At 46.3% G+C, this 12,332-nt stretch overlaps 1 protein-coding gene across 1 annotated transcript in view; it reads left to right on the top strand.

Annotated features, from left to right (window-relative positions):
- The first annotated feature begins 1,125 nt into the window (after window positions 1-1,125).
- The window catches only part of HID1 (HID1 domain containing), a 70,077-nt gene continuing 58,870 nt past the window's right edge, over window positions 1,126-12,332 (top strand). The window contains exon 1 of the mRNA XM_029600582.1: window positions 1,126-1,631. Coding sequence (XP_029456442.1) covers window positions 1,566-1,631 — 66 coding nt within the window. The 5' untranslated portion in view covers window positions 1,126-1,565. The remainder of the gene's footprint in view (window positions 1,632-12,332) is intronic.

The raw sequence follows: 12,332 nt of genomic DNA on the forward strand, positions 1-12,332 counted from the left end.
AGTGTCCAGGCATCCTAGGCACCCAGCTTGCCCTAACCCAAAGGCCAGCCTGGCAGAGCACTTTGGGTCTGCGTGTATTGAACTATGTAATAATGTAGTCTGAGGTATGAAGAAGACGGGGAAGATAAATGGATTAAAAACTAAACAAGAGAAAAGCAGAATGGGTATTTAAATGATCCAGACAGACAGGGAAGTAATGGGTGGAAGCATAGGATTAGGGGGAGCTCAACTCAACACAAATTACCCCAGCCAGGCCATAACACCCCCCCCCCCCCCCAAGTATAGCCAGGCATTATTTAAATGTACAGTGTGGAGCAGGCGATGAAGACATGGGAGGGGGTGGGAGGGGGGGCTCATGTGGCCAACAAAAGAGCTGAGGAAGCAATGAAAGTCCCATCAGTCTCTCTTGCTCTCTTCTCGCTCTCTCACCCTGTGCACACCACATTCACTCTCTCCCCTCCGGTTCCGCCTGGCCACCCCTAGGAACTTTCTGGATTTGACTCAGAGACTCTGGAATTCTAAAGGAATGGCTGAGTCTCTGGGCAAATGTTGGAAAACTCTGGGTGCTGCAGTGAAGTGCCTGCAAGGGCCCCCTGAAGAGGCCTCTCTCTCTCTCTCTCTCTGTCTGTCTTTCTTTCTCTCTCTCTTTTCCCCTCTCCAGAGATGACCCCAGCATTCCCTCTTCTCTCTGTCCCCCTCTCCAGGCCAGATACCAGCACTTACCTTCCTCCCCAGGCCTGGACCCCGCATTTTCCTTTACCCAATCCAATCCATCATTATTAATATTCCATGCCCCCACAAGCATTCATCTCCACCCTAACCTCCTCAACATCACCCCCTCAGGCATTCTTTCCCTCATCTCCTCCAATATTGACCCCTTATCACACTACTCCCAGACATTCGCTCCCTCCTCCCCTCTTCTCCCTCTCCCTACTATGCCTACAGGAGTCGCACCTGCTCTCTGTGACTTGTTACTCCATCCTTCCTCCTCCCGAAGGACAGGAGGGAGTGGGAGGATTATGGAGCAGCATGGCTCTCCAGCGGCCTGCTCCATCCTCACCCTCTCCCCGGATTGCCCCTGAATGACAGCAGCTGGGGGAACTGGATTAGGGAGCAGGGCCGCGCTGGGCGCTCCAGGATTACTCCTCCCTCCTGTTTCCTGCACTGGACCTGAGAGAGGAGGGGCTGTCGCAGGAAGCCGAGGGCGGCTCTCTGGTGCCTGAGATTTTGGCACTGTCCGATCGAGTACCGCAGCAGGCTAGCTCTGGGGGAGTGCCCAAGTACCCGGCGCCTATGAAAGTTACTGCTTTCCATCCGTAAAATCCCAGGCCAATTCTTTCTCCCAGATCTGAGCTAGGCTTGGTTGGGGGCAGGGAGGAATTTGCAGGAGGCGGGGAGTAGCTAGCGACTCCCGTCACTGACGTGCAGGAGGAAGCAGGAATCAGCGGCAGGCACTGAGCAGCACAACAGCGGCTGCTGGAGCAGCTGGATCCGGGTTCCGGTACCGGCCGCCGGCTGGAAAAGGACCTCTCGGACAGATTGCGTACCGGGGCGGGCGGCAAAGGATGGGAAACGCGGACTCAAAGCTCAACTTCAGGAAGGCGGTGATCCAGCTGACCACCAAAACCCAGGTACGGAGACCGGGGAATAGCCGTGCGGTGATCGGCGGGTAACATGCCCCGATGTCGGGGTGGAGAATAACTTTCTCCCCGAGTCCTCCTCCAGCCCACCGAGTGCGGATCCTTACCGGGGAGATCAGGTCTAGGATGCTGGGGGCCGGTCCGGTGCTTTGCAATGACTGAGGCTGAGGCAGCACCGGTGATCGGGGAGCTGGCACTCCTGGATCCGGGAAGCGGGCCGAGCCCGGCAGGCCCCGCGGTAAAGTGGGGGGAAAGGATGCAGCCTCCCGGTTCCGGTACCGGTCAGGCCTGAAGGCTGACGTGTTCCTGGAGGGTTAACACGCGGAAGCTGGCAGGGAGCGAGCAAAGAATTTACTGGGCGAGAAACACAAACCTAGTAAATAGGGCTAGAATCAAATCTCAAAGTGTCAAGGTGGTTACACAACCTGTGACGATCTGCAGGCTGGAAAACATTCCCTGCACATTTTCTGTTGTGATTCTGTTGGCATTAACGTATGTAAGCAGAGGTATTAGGATGAGGATTGTTTATGATTTTCATTTATAATGTTTCATGGTATAATTATTGTATGAATTTGGGAGGGCGTGTCATTTTTATGTGACTGTTTTTGTTTTGTTATACAGTCTGTTCCAGCTCCCTAGTGAGGGGGGGCGGAAGTGTCAGATTGTAGTAGGGACTTCTTATATTGTTGCACTGCCTATTTATGTTTCTTGTTATGTAGGTATGGTATGTTGCTAGGCCTGTTGTACCACATGTTGCGTGTGGGTTTTGACCACCGAAAGCTGTGTTAACTGACCTTTCATGACATTCCTGATGCTGAGTTCTAGATATATAGAAACGTAGAAATGACGGCAGAAGAAGACCAAACGGCCCATCCAGTCTGCCCAGCAAGTTTCGCATGCATGGCAGGACAGGTGGGGGCAGGGCTGGATTTAAGATTTTGCTGCCCATAGGCAGAATGCCATGGCGGTGCTCCATTGAAGCTGTGCCTGCACATGCTTTGAAAGCAAACAGAAGCAGGATCCTCTTTGGCTTGGATATATGGCACCTTCAAAATTTGGCACCCTAGGCAGTTGCCTGTTGCCTAAATCCAGGCTTGGATGGGAGCTTGTACACTCAGGATCCTTGCAGGTTTTCAACCTGGTGTGTGATGCCATCGTGGTCTCTTGACTTGACTTTTTTACCTCTGCAAAGCGGGAAAGGGAGGTGGATGGTAGATCAAGCTCCCAGTGGAGGTAAAAACAATGAACGGAGTTCAAGAATTCCTGGGACTTCTCACAAAGGTATCTTTAAATGTAAAAAAAAAAAGGAAAGTGAAGGGTAAGCCAGCCCAAAGAGCAATTAAGGCCTATGGCACTGTGAAGCAAGTTGGGCAGACTGGTTGGTCCTTACTATCCATAGTCCATGTTTCTGTGTAACTCCACAGTCTCGTTCCTGTTCCTCTTGGAGCTCAGAACAAAATCATAACATTACATGCTCTCAGAAGCCCAGACACCTGTTCTTCTCACCCATTTTAGCCACGCATAGCTCTGTCAGTGCACTTCAATCATTCTAGCACTAAACCTGATAAGGTTCTGCCAGTAACAGTAAATTTGAGAAATCGAGATTGTATCCAACATATCATGGTTTATGAGTGAAGGCCTTTCGTTTTGTCATGGTGTGCACAAAACAAACCCATATGAAGACATTATCCCCAAGATTCAGTAACTGTATTTTCCTCCTGAGAGAAGAGATGCAAGACGACTCCGTCAACATCTAGCAGATGCCTAAATATGCGTTTTTATTTGTAAGTGTCCTGGAGGAGGACATCCAAGGAGAAGAAAGTGCCAGGACTTGGCTCCTGAGAGTTGCTAAATCTAATTGAGAGGAGGTTTCTGGGAGCGCCAGCTCTCTTGAAGAATTTTGCATTTAGGAATTTGTACTGGTACAGAACTGTGCCCCTGAGTGAAAAGCGGTGGGCAGTGAAGTGCCTGTCTTTATATTGCCAGATAAAGCCCTGTTTGTTGTAATTGGTCCATTATTCAATTGCTCTTTGTTGTGGCTGGACTTGCTTGGCAGTTTGCGGGGCCATGGAGCGTGCTTGCACACGTGGGGCTCTGTAGTTGGCGGATATTGAGTGGAGTCCGGTGATGTATGGCTGCTGTTTCTTAGAAGCTGAGAGAGGCCTTTCAGCAGGTGTTTTTCCCAATGCCTGCTACTTTTTCCAGCTATGTTTTGACGTATGGAGCTCTGCACGTAGGTCTGTTTCTTACGATGGCCTGAGCCAGCGGTGGCTGTGCGTCACATTTATTATTTGGGGCTGCCTGCTAATTTCCTTATTGACAGCAGTGATTTACATCTGTGAAGAATAAAGCCTGGAAAGGCCGAGGCCATGTGTAAGAGCTTTTGACTGCTTCCGAAATTCGGAAAGGGATAAGCATCTCCTTTTTCTGAGGGGGGGGGGCTTTGTTTAAGAGAAGGGATTGGTTTCTAAGGACAGATGTAGATATATAGTGGAAGCCCCACTTGGTGTTTGCTAACAATACTGCAGCTTTCTGCAGGTTCTCAGTATATGTGTGCTTGGAAACTGGTCTCCCCCCCCCCCCCCCCCATCTGTATATATGGTATATATAGAACCGCTAATATTGGTCTACTGCAGGACTTCCTAAACCTGTCTGGAGGACCCCACAGTCAGTCAAGTTTTCAGGACATTCACAATGAATATACTGGAGATAAATTTGCATACATTGGAGATCCATAATTACAAATTCTACTTGTTAAGGTATTCAGTATCAAATTGCAGCTCTTTTAGGGGCCGATGCAAAAAAAAAAAAAAAATGCGCTGAGCATTCAGCGCCCGCTTTCCTAACGCGCCCCCCAGCCACCTCTCCTGGGGGCGCCATGCAATATTTTAATTAGGGGTCGCGCTGTCAAGATGGCGCTAGGGTCGATTGCGTGCCCCTACCTCCTCCTTGGCAGCAGGCGCCCGGGAGAGGTCGGCTGTCTGCCGGTTAAGAAAACGGATGCTGAATTTATCGGCGTCCATTTTCCTAATTGACACTCAGCCATGGGTTCGGAAAACGGACACTGGTTAACTGAAGCATCCGTTTCCCAAACCTGTCCGTTGGCACTTTTTAAAAACTTTTTTTTTTTTTTTAAACTTTTGTTTTTTCTGCTTTTCTGAACAACATTTTGGGATGCTCAGAAATTAACGCCTGCTCCGGGTTGTGGAGGCGATAATCCCTTTATAGCATAAGGGGCTGTGGATGCACCTACACAACCCACATCCATCTGCGGATTAAACAGTGCGCTCGGCTGAGCGCAAGGTATTGCATCGGCCTCTTAGAGGGGGAGATATGATAGAGGTCTATAAAACAATGAGTGAAGTGGAATGCGTAAACGTTAATTGGTTGTTTTACTCTTTCAATGACTAGGGGACACACAATGAGGTTACCAGGTGATACATTTAAAACTAATATGAGAGAATTTTTTTTTTTAATTAATGCATAATTAAGCTGTGGAATTCATTGCCAGAGGATGTGGTGAAAGTTTTTAGACAGCTGTTTTTTTTAAAAAAAAGGTTTAGACAAGTTTCTGAAGGAAAAGTCCATAAACCATTATTGGGGTGGACTTCGGGAAATCCACTTCTTACCCCTGGGGTCAGCAGCTTGGAATCTGTCTTCCCCTTGGGATTCTGCCAGGTACTTGTGACCTGGATTGGCCACTATTGGAAACAGGATTCTGGGCTTAATGTACCCTTGGTCTGACCCAGTATGGCAAATCTTATGTTTTTATGTAACTCCTGGGAGTAGCCACATTTTATCTAAAAGTAGGTGTGAAAAACTTAGGGGCCTAAATTTAGGACTGCAATTCATTTGCCTTGATTTAGGACCCTAAGTTAGGTGCCAAGGGCTAAATTTTTTTCCCCTATCCTAACTCCCCCCCATTGCTGAAATTTAGGAGCTCAGCTCTGGTCAGTTTTTCAAAGGGACTGATTTTAAGTGCCTCCCTTCCAAACTCTTTGAACATTGACTCCTATGCCTGTATCCAGGGGTCATTAGGCAGAGCCCAGCTGCGTCTCAGGTAGGAGCTAGCAGCACACACAGCTGGATGCAGGTCTTGCTAGGACACAGGGGGGATGATGGCGGTACATGGTTTTTATACAGAGAAGAGTTCATGTTGCATGCTGTGGGGGGGCCGGTTTGTGAGTTCTGGTGGCACCATGCTGTTCATGTCCTGGCTGTCTGGATCTATTTCTCTGGTTTCTGCTGGCACCCGAGTTTTTTTTTTTTTTTCCCCCTTCACGTTCCATCTCGCTTCCCCTGTCAGATATTTCCTTTTATTCTTCCTCACAAAGCTTTCTGCTTTCCCTTTTCTTTCCTCCCTCCTGGCTTGGCTGCTGCCATCTCTTCTGTCTAATCTGTATCTACCTTTGTCACTACCTTTTATTTTTCTTCCACAGGTGATTCCAAACATTAATTTGCCCGAGCACATGTGCAAAGCTGATTTTTTTTTTTTTCCATATGGAGCGACTGGGAGAAACCTGGTGGTACGTCAGGGCCCTTTTGTGTTTATCCTGCTTCCTGGATAACTTCTTTGTTCTATTAATGACGTGCACAGCTCTCTTTCCACGGCTGCAAGCCATATTTGTCATGGCCTCTCAGCAAGTTAATGGATAAGCTTCTTGTTGGGCGACAGCTGTGTTCAATTCTGTTTGCAGTGTTGCACACCTGCTGTAACCTGTAACCCTTTCAGAGCAATTTATCTGGCAAATCCCTGATTTTTACCCATTGTGTAATGAATCATTTTGGTTAGATTAGACTGTCAGGTCCTAGAGCCAGGGCTCGGAAAATTTCTCCAGGACTTAATTGCCAGGGATGAAATGCTCTTGCCATTACTCCTGCCCCTTTCTTCTCCTCCTCCCCGAATACTTTGTTTTGAGGGGGGCAAGTGGCAAGAGTCCATGGTGAGTGCATTTCTTGCCTGGCAAATGCACACTTTCATCCCACCCCAGGTAAGCAGATGAGCGGCCTTTTCACATCCTGCCTATATCACATATTGGTAATATCTAATCTCAGTCTGTTTGGTCATTTTTGAGAGGAGGTGAGGGGTCAGGGCGAATGGGAAATTCCTCATCTTCCTGTTGGACCAGTCTTTACAGTGGGAAATTCTCCCTCCACAGCTGCTGGAGGCAGAGGGCATTCCTGCTTTTCCCCGGTGACATCAGCTATAAGGGAGGTGTAGCCTTAGGCAGTTGCCAGTTGTCTCCAGCAGTTGTGGACTGGTGAGGACAGTTTCTGGTCAGCTCCCAGGGCCCTGGTTAGACCTCGGCCTAGTTGAGTCTACTGGCTCCTCAGGCAACAGTCCTTAGGGATTGAAGCCTACGCCCAGGGAAAAAATCCTCCTCATTCAGCTTTCCCTCAGGCTTTGATTCCAGTACCCCTAGGAGTTTGATTGATCAACCCTGAGTAGCAAAGCTTAGGAGCTGGCATCTCCCCCTCCCCCCCCCCCCCCCCCCCCCCCCATCTCTTGCTCTTTTGCTTTTGCCTTCTGGGACTTAAAGTTTGAAAGAAAAAAAAAAAAGGAGAGAGTGAGTTAGTGCTGTGACATTCCGGTCACAAACTCAGCTATCCTGCCTTCCTAAAGGTGGTGAGTAGAGCCTTTTTCAATCCACGGGGAAGCCAGCCGTGGTAGCTCATTTAAAACCTGCCTCCCCATGTTGCCAGCAAGCTTCCTGCTCGATTAGGACATTAAAATTTTAAAAAAACGTAAATCGAGAACAACGCCATGAATACAGGCCAACGTTTCGGTCTGCATCTGCCAACTGTGGCGGGCTCTTTTTGCCCCACTCGTGATCGATAGATGACACGAAGCAAGCAGCACAAGAGGGTGCTTACGCTGGAACCTCTCCACAGGAGGAGCAGGGAGAATCATGATGGGCAGGTTTGAGCGTGGATCCGGGCCTAGGCACCCCAGAGGTGGAAAGCCTTCAGGTTCTGCGTGGTTCTCATTCCTAGCCCCCTCCTCCGATGGGGAAGGTGGATACCAAGACCCTGCCAGATTTGGATAGAGTAACCTTACATGATCCACAAGGGGACTCTCCTACTGCTCCGAGCCTCGGGGAACGAGTCTGAACACTCCTGCTTCCTTAGATTCCCTGGAATGTGATGGCCGCCCTTACAATTTCAGGGACCAAGGCTGAGGACCAGATGGAAGGGGTCTTCATGATCCTACAGGGATCCTACAGGGAATACAGAGACCCCCCCCCAAAAAAAGCCTTTCCCTTTTCACCCGGCTCTAAGGAGCATGATATTGACAGAATGGGACTGGATTAAAGGGAAGTAGAATAATGAGAGGCTTCTAGGAAAAGTAAAAAGTCATGGGATAGGTGGCGATGTCCTTTCGTGGATTGCAAACTGGCTAAAAGACAGGAAACAGAGAGTAGGATTAAATGGGCAATTTTCTCAGTGGAAGGGAGTGGACAGTGGAGTGCCTCAGGGATCTGTATTGGGACCCTTACTGTTCAATATATTTATAAATGATCTGGAAAGAAATACGACGAGTGAGATAATCAAATTTGCAGATGACACAAAATTGTTCAGAGTAGTTAAATCACAAGCAGATTGTGATAAATTGCAGGAAGACCTTGTGAGACTGGAAAATTGGGCATCCAAATGGCAGATGAAATTTAATGTGGATAAGTGCAAGGTGATGCATATAGGGAAAAATAACCCATGCTATAATTACACGATGTTGGGTTCCACATTAGGTGCTACAACCCAAGAAAGAGATCTAGGTGTCATAGTGGATAACACACTGAAATCGTCGGTTCAGTGTGCTGCGGCAGTCAAAAAAGCAAACAGAATGTTGGGAATTATTAGAAAAGGAATGATGAATAAAACGGAAAATGTCATAATGCCTCTATATCGCTCCATGGTGAGACCGCACCTTGAATACTGTGTACAATTCTGGTCGCCGCATCTCAAAAAAGATATAATTGCGATGGAGAAGGTACAGAGAAGGGCTACCAAAATGATAAGGGGAATGGAACAACTCCCCTATGAGGAAAGACTAAAGAGGTTAGGACTTTTCAGCTTGGAGAAGAGACGACTGAGGGGGGATATGATAGAGGTGTTTAAAATCATGAGAGGTCTAGAACGGGTAGATGTGAATCGGTTATTTACTCTTTCGGATAGTAGAAAGACTACGGGGTACTCCATGAAGTTAGCATGTGGCACATTTAAAACTAATCGGAGAAAGTTCTTTTTTACTCAACGCACAATTAAACTCTGGAATTTGTTGCCAGAGAATGTGGTTCGTGCAGTTAGTATAGCTGTGTTTAAAAAAGGATTGGATAAGTTCTTGGAGGAGAAGTCCATTACCTGCTATTAAGTTCACTTAGAGAATAGCCACTGCCATTAGCAATGGTTACATGGGATATACTTAGTTTTTGGGTACTTGCCAGGTTCTTATGGCCTGGATTGGCCACTGTTGGAAACAGGATGCTGGGCTTGATGGACCCTTGGTCTGACCCAGTATGGCATTTTCTTATGTTCTTATGTTCTTATCCCCTAGTAACAAAAAAAATAAGAATAAATCTGAGAATTCCGAGTGGATGCCCTGGTGTCAGTGATTTACTCAATTAAACAAACAACAGACCAGATTGGCTACAATGAATCAAGAAATGTACATACCGTACTGCAAAAGACAAATTGAAAATGTCTGAAAGAAATATGAAAGCATACTTATTAAAGTATAGTGAAACCAAAAAACGGTTAATAGTGATGCAATAGTAAAAAAAAAAAAATCAAAGAACCAGAAAATGTTTGCTTTGATCAGCTGAGTGCATACAACATTTTTTAAGACTAGTGAATGAATTCAGTGGGCACTGAATTTAATACGTTAGTTATTTATTTATTTATTTATTTAATATCTTTTATATACCGACGAACGTTGGGAACATCTCGTCGGTTTACAGAGAACAGAACTTAGCAACAGGCTTTACAATTATCACATGATTATAAGAGGAACAGTAATTATAATAACAATAACATATAAATAAGAGGGTGGATTATACAAGTAATAATTAACTAGGTGGGATACAGGGTAGGGGTTACCTAATAAAGGGGGGGGGGGGGCAGGGAGGGTTCTGATAATTTGGGATGGACATCAACATTTGTAGGAGGTAAATATTTGTATTTACAATTATTGTCAAGGGATATATACACGTTTGTGAGTAAAATGTTCTTATTTACAATCTGCTGTCCTGATAAATTGGCTTTACGGGATGCATGGGGGGTGGCTTCATGTTAAGTAAAGTGGGAAGGGGGTGGTTGGGAGGTGGGATGGAAGGGGGGGAGAGGGGGGGGGAGGTTAGAGAATGGTAAGGGGGGTGCTGGTAAATGTGTGAATGTTAAGTGTATGAGTGTCTGAAGAACCAGGTCTTCAGGTTTTGCCTGAATATTTTTGGGCAGGTTTCTTGGCGGAGGGAAGTGGGTGGTTTGTTCCAGAGCAACGGACCTGCTAGGGAGAGGGCTTTTTCGTTTGTGGTGCGGAGTTTAGTAAGCTTCGGTGAGGGGGTGTGTAGTGTTGCTAGATATTGTTTTCTGGTGGGTCTGTTACTGTTGTGAAAGGAGAAATGTTCTTTGAACCAGTGCATGTTCTTGTTGTGAAGGGATTTGTGTATTAGGGTGAGGGCTTTGAAGGTAATTCTAGATGCTACAGGTAACCAATGTAGATGTTTGAGTACAGGGGTTATGTGATCATATTTGTGAGTGTTGGTAAGAATCCTGGCAGCTGCATTTTGGAGTAGTTGTAAAGGTTGGATGGTGTTTTTAGGCAAACCTAGTAATAAGGAGTTGCAATAATCTATTTTCGATAATATGAGGGCTTGTAATATGGTGCGGAAGTCGCTGAGATGTAAGAGAGGTTTGAGTCTTTTTAGGGTGTGCAGTTTGTAGAAGCAGTCTTTAAGGGTGTTATTAATGAATTTCTTGTAGTTAAGATGACAGTCAATGAGTACGCCGAGGCTTCGTACATGGGTGGGGAAGGTGAGGTCAGTGGCAGGGCCATTGTTTTGTGTGAGTGTGGGGGTCATGAGAAGGGTGGGAGATATGTTGGGGGGTGATATTAGGATAAGTTCTGTCTTAGTAGCGTTGAGGGCAAGAAAGTTGTTGGATAATAGGCTACTAATATCAGAGAGGGCGGATTTCCAGGTTTCAATGGCTTTGTGTATTGAGTCTTTAATCGGAATAAGTATCTGCACATCATCGGCATATATGAAGTGCGGGAGGTCAAGTTTGGCAAGGAGATGGCAGAGGGGGAGGAGATATATATTGAAAAGAGTGGACGATAGCGATGAACCTTGTGGTACTCCTTGAGCGAGGTTGTGGGGCTTGGAGGTGGAGTTTCCCATTTGTACGCTGAATTGTCTTTCAGCCAGGTATGAGTGGAACCATTGTAGGGCCAGGCCTGAGATGCCAATGCTGCTGAGACGTTCTAATAGGATTTGATGCTTAATGGTGTCGAATGCAGCGGATATGTCTAGGAGAATGAGGATGTGTGAGAGACCTTTGTCAAGACCTTTCAATATTTGGTCGGAGAGTGAAATGAGTAGGGTCTCTGTGCTATGGTGTTTGCGAAAGCCAAACTGTGAGGGGGCAAGGATGTTGTTTTCATCCAGGTAGTCTGATAGCTGTTTGTTTATAGCTTTCTCAAGAACTTTTGCGATAAGTGGGAGGTTGGAAATAGGACGGAAATTGGTGAGATCAGAGGGGTCAAGGGAGGGCTTCTTGAGTATGGGTTTCACAATAGCATGCTTAAGGTTTATGGGGATATTGCCAAGTTCGATGGACTTGTTTATGATGTTGGAGATGGGTTTGGCGATGATGCCGGGGATGGTGAGGAGGTGTTTTGTGGGAATGGTATCTGTAGGGTGTGTAGAGGGTCTGATTTTTTTAAGGATAGAGTCGATTTCTAGGGATGAGGTGGTGTCAAATGATGAGAGATTAGTATTAGATTGTTGTTGTGTGGTGTCTTTGGATGTTTGGTTGGGGGGGAAGCGTGACATGATATTGCTGATTTTATTGTGGAAGAATAGGGCTAGTTCTTCACATTTTGTCTGGTTGTCTATGTCTGGTATGTATGGAGTGCAGGGTTTAGTTAAATTGTTTACTAGTTGGAATAGGGCTCTAGGATTGAATTGAAGGTGGTGTATGCGCTGCGAGTGGAAGTCTCTTTTGGTTTTGTCGATAGCAATTCGGTAGGAGTGCATGTGGGATTTGAATTTATTTAGTTGGGTGGCGGTAGGGTCTTTGAGCCATGCTCTTTCGAGCTTTTTTAAATTGGATTTCATGTTTTTTAGTTCTGGTGTATACCAGGGTTGTTTGTGTTTTTGAGACATGTCAATTGTGCGTTCTTGTATGGGGCAGATCTTGTTGGCAATCGTGTTGGTAATATGGTTCCAGGATGTGAGTGCAGTGTCGACGTCTGTTAAGTCAAGTGAGTTGATATCAGTAGTCATGGCTGATATGTGTAGAATCATGGCTGATATGTGTAGTCATGGCTATGTATGTAGAGTCATGTATGTAGAGTCATGATATGTAGAGTCATGGCTGATATTTATTTTTTTATTTATTTAAAATTTTTATATACCGGCATTCATGTTGCAAACACATCATGCCGGTTTACATATAACAGGGGTGTACAGTAAACAA

This window comes from Rhinatrema bivittatum, chromosome 4 (genome assembly GCF_901001135.1).
Source record: "Rhinatrema bivittatum chromosome 4, aRhiBiv1.1, whole genome shotgun sequence".
Taxonomy (NCBI): Eukaryota; Metazoa; Chordata; class Amphibia; order Gymnophiona; family Rhinatrematidae; genus Rhinatrema; species Rhinatrema bivittatum.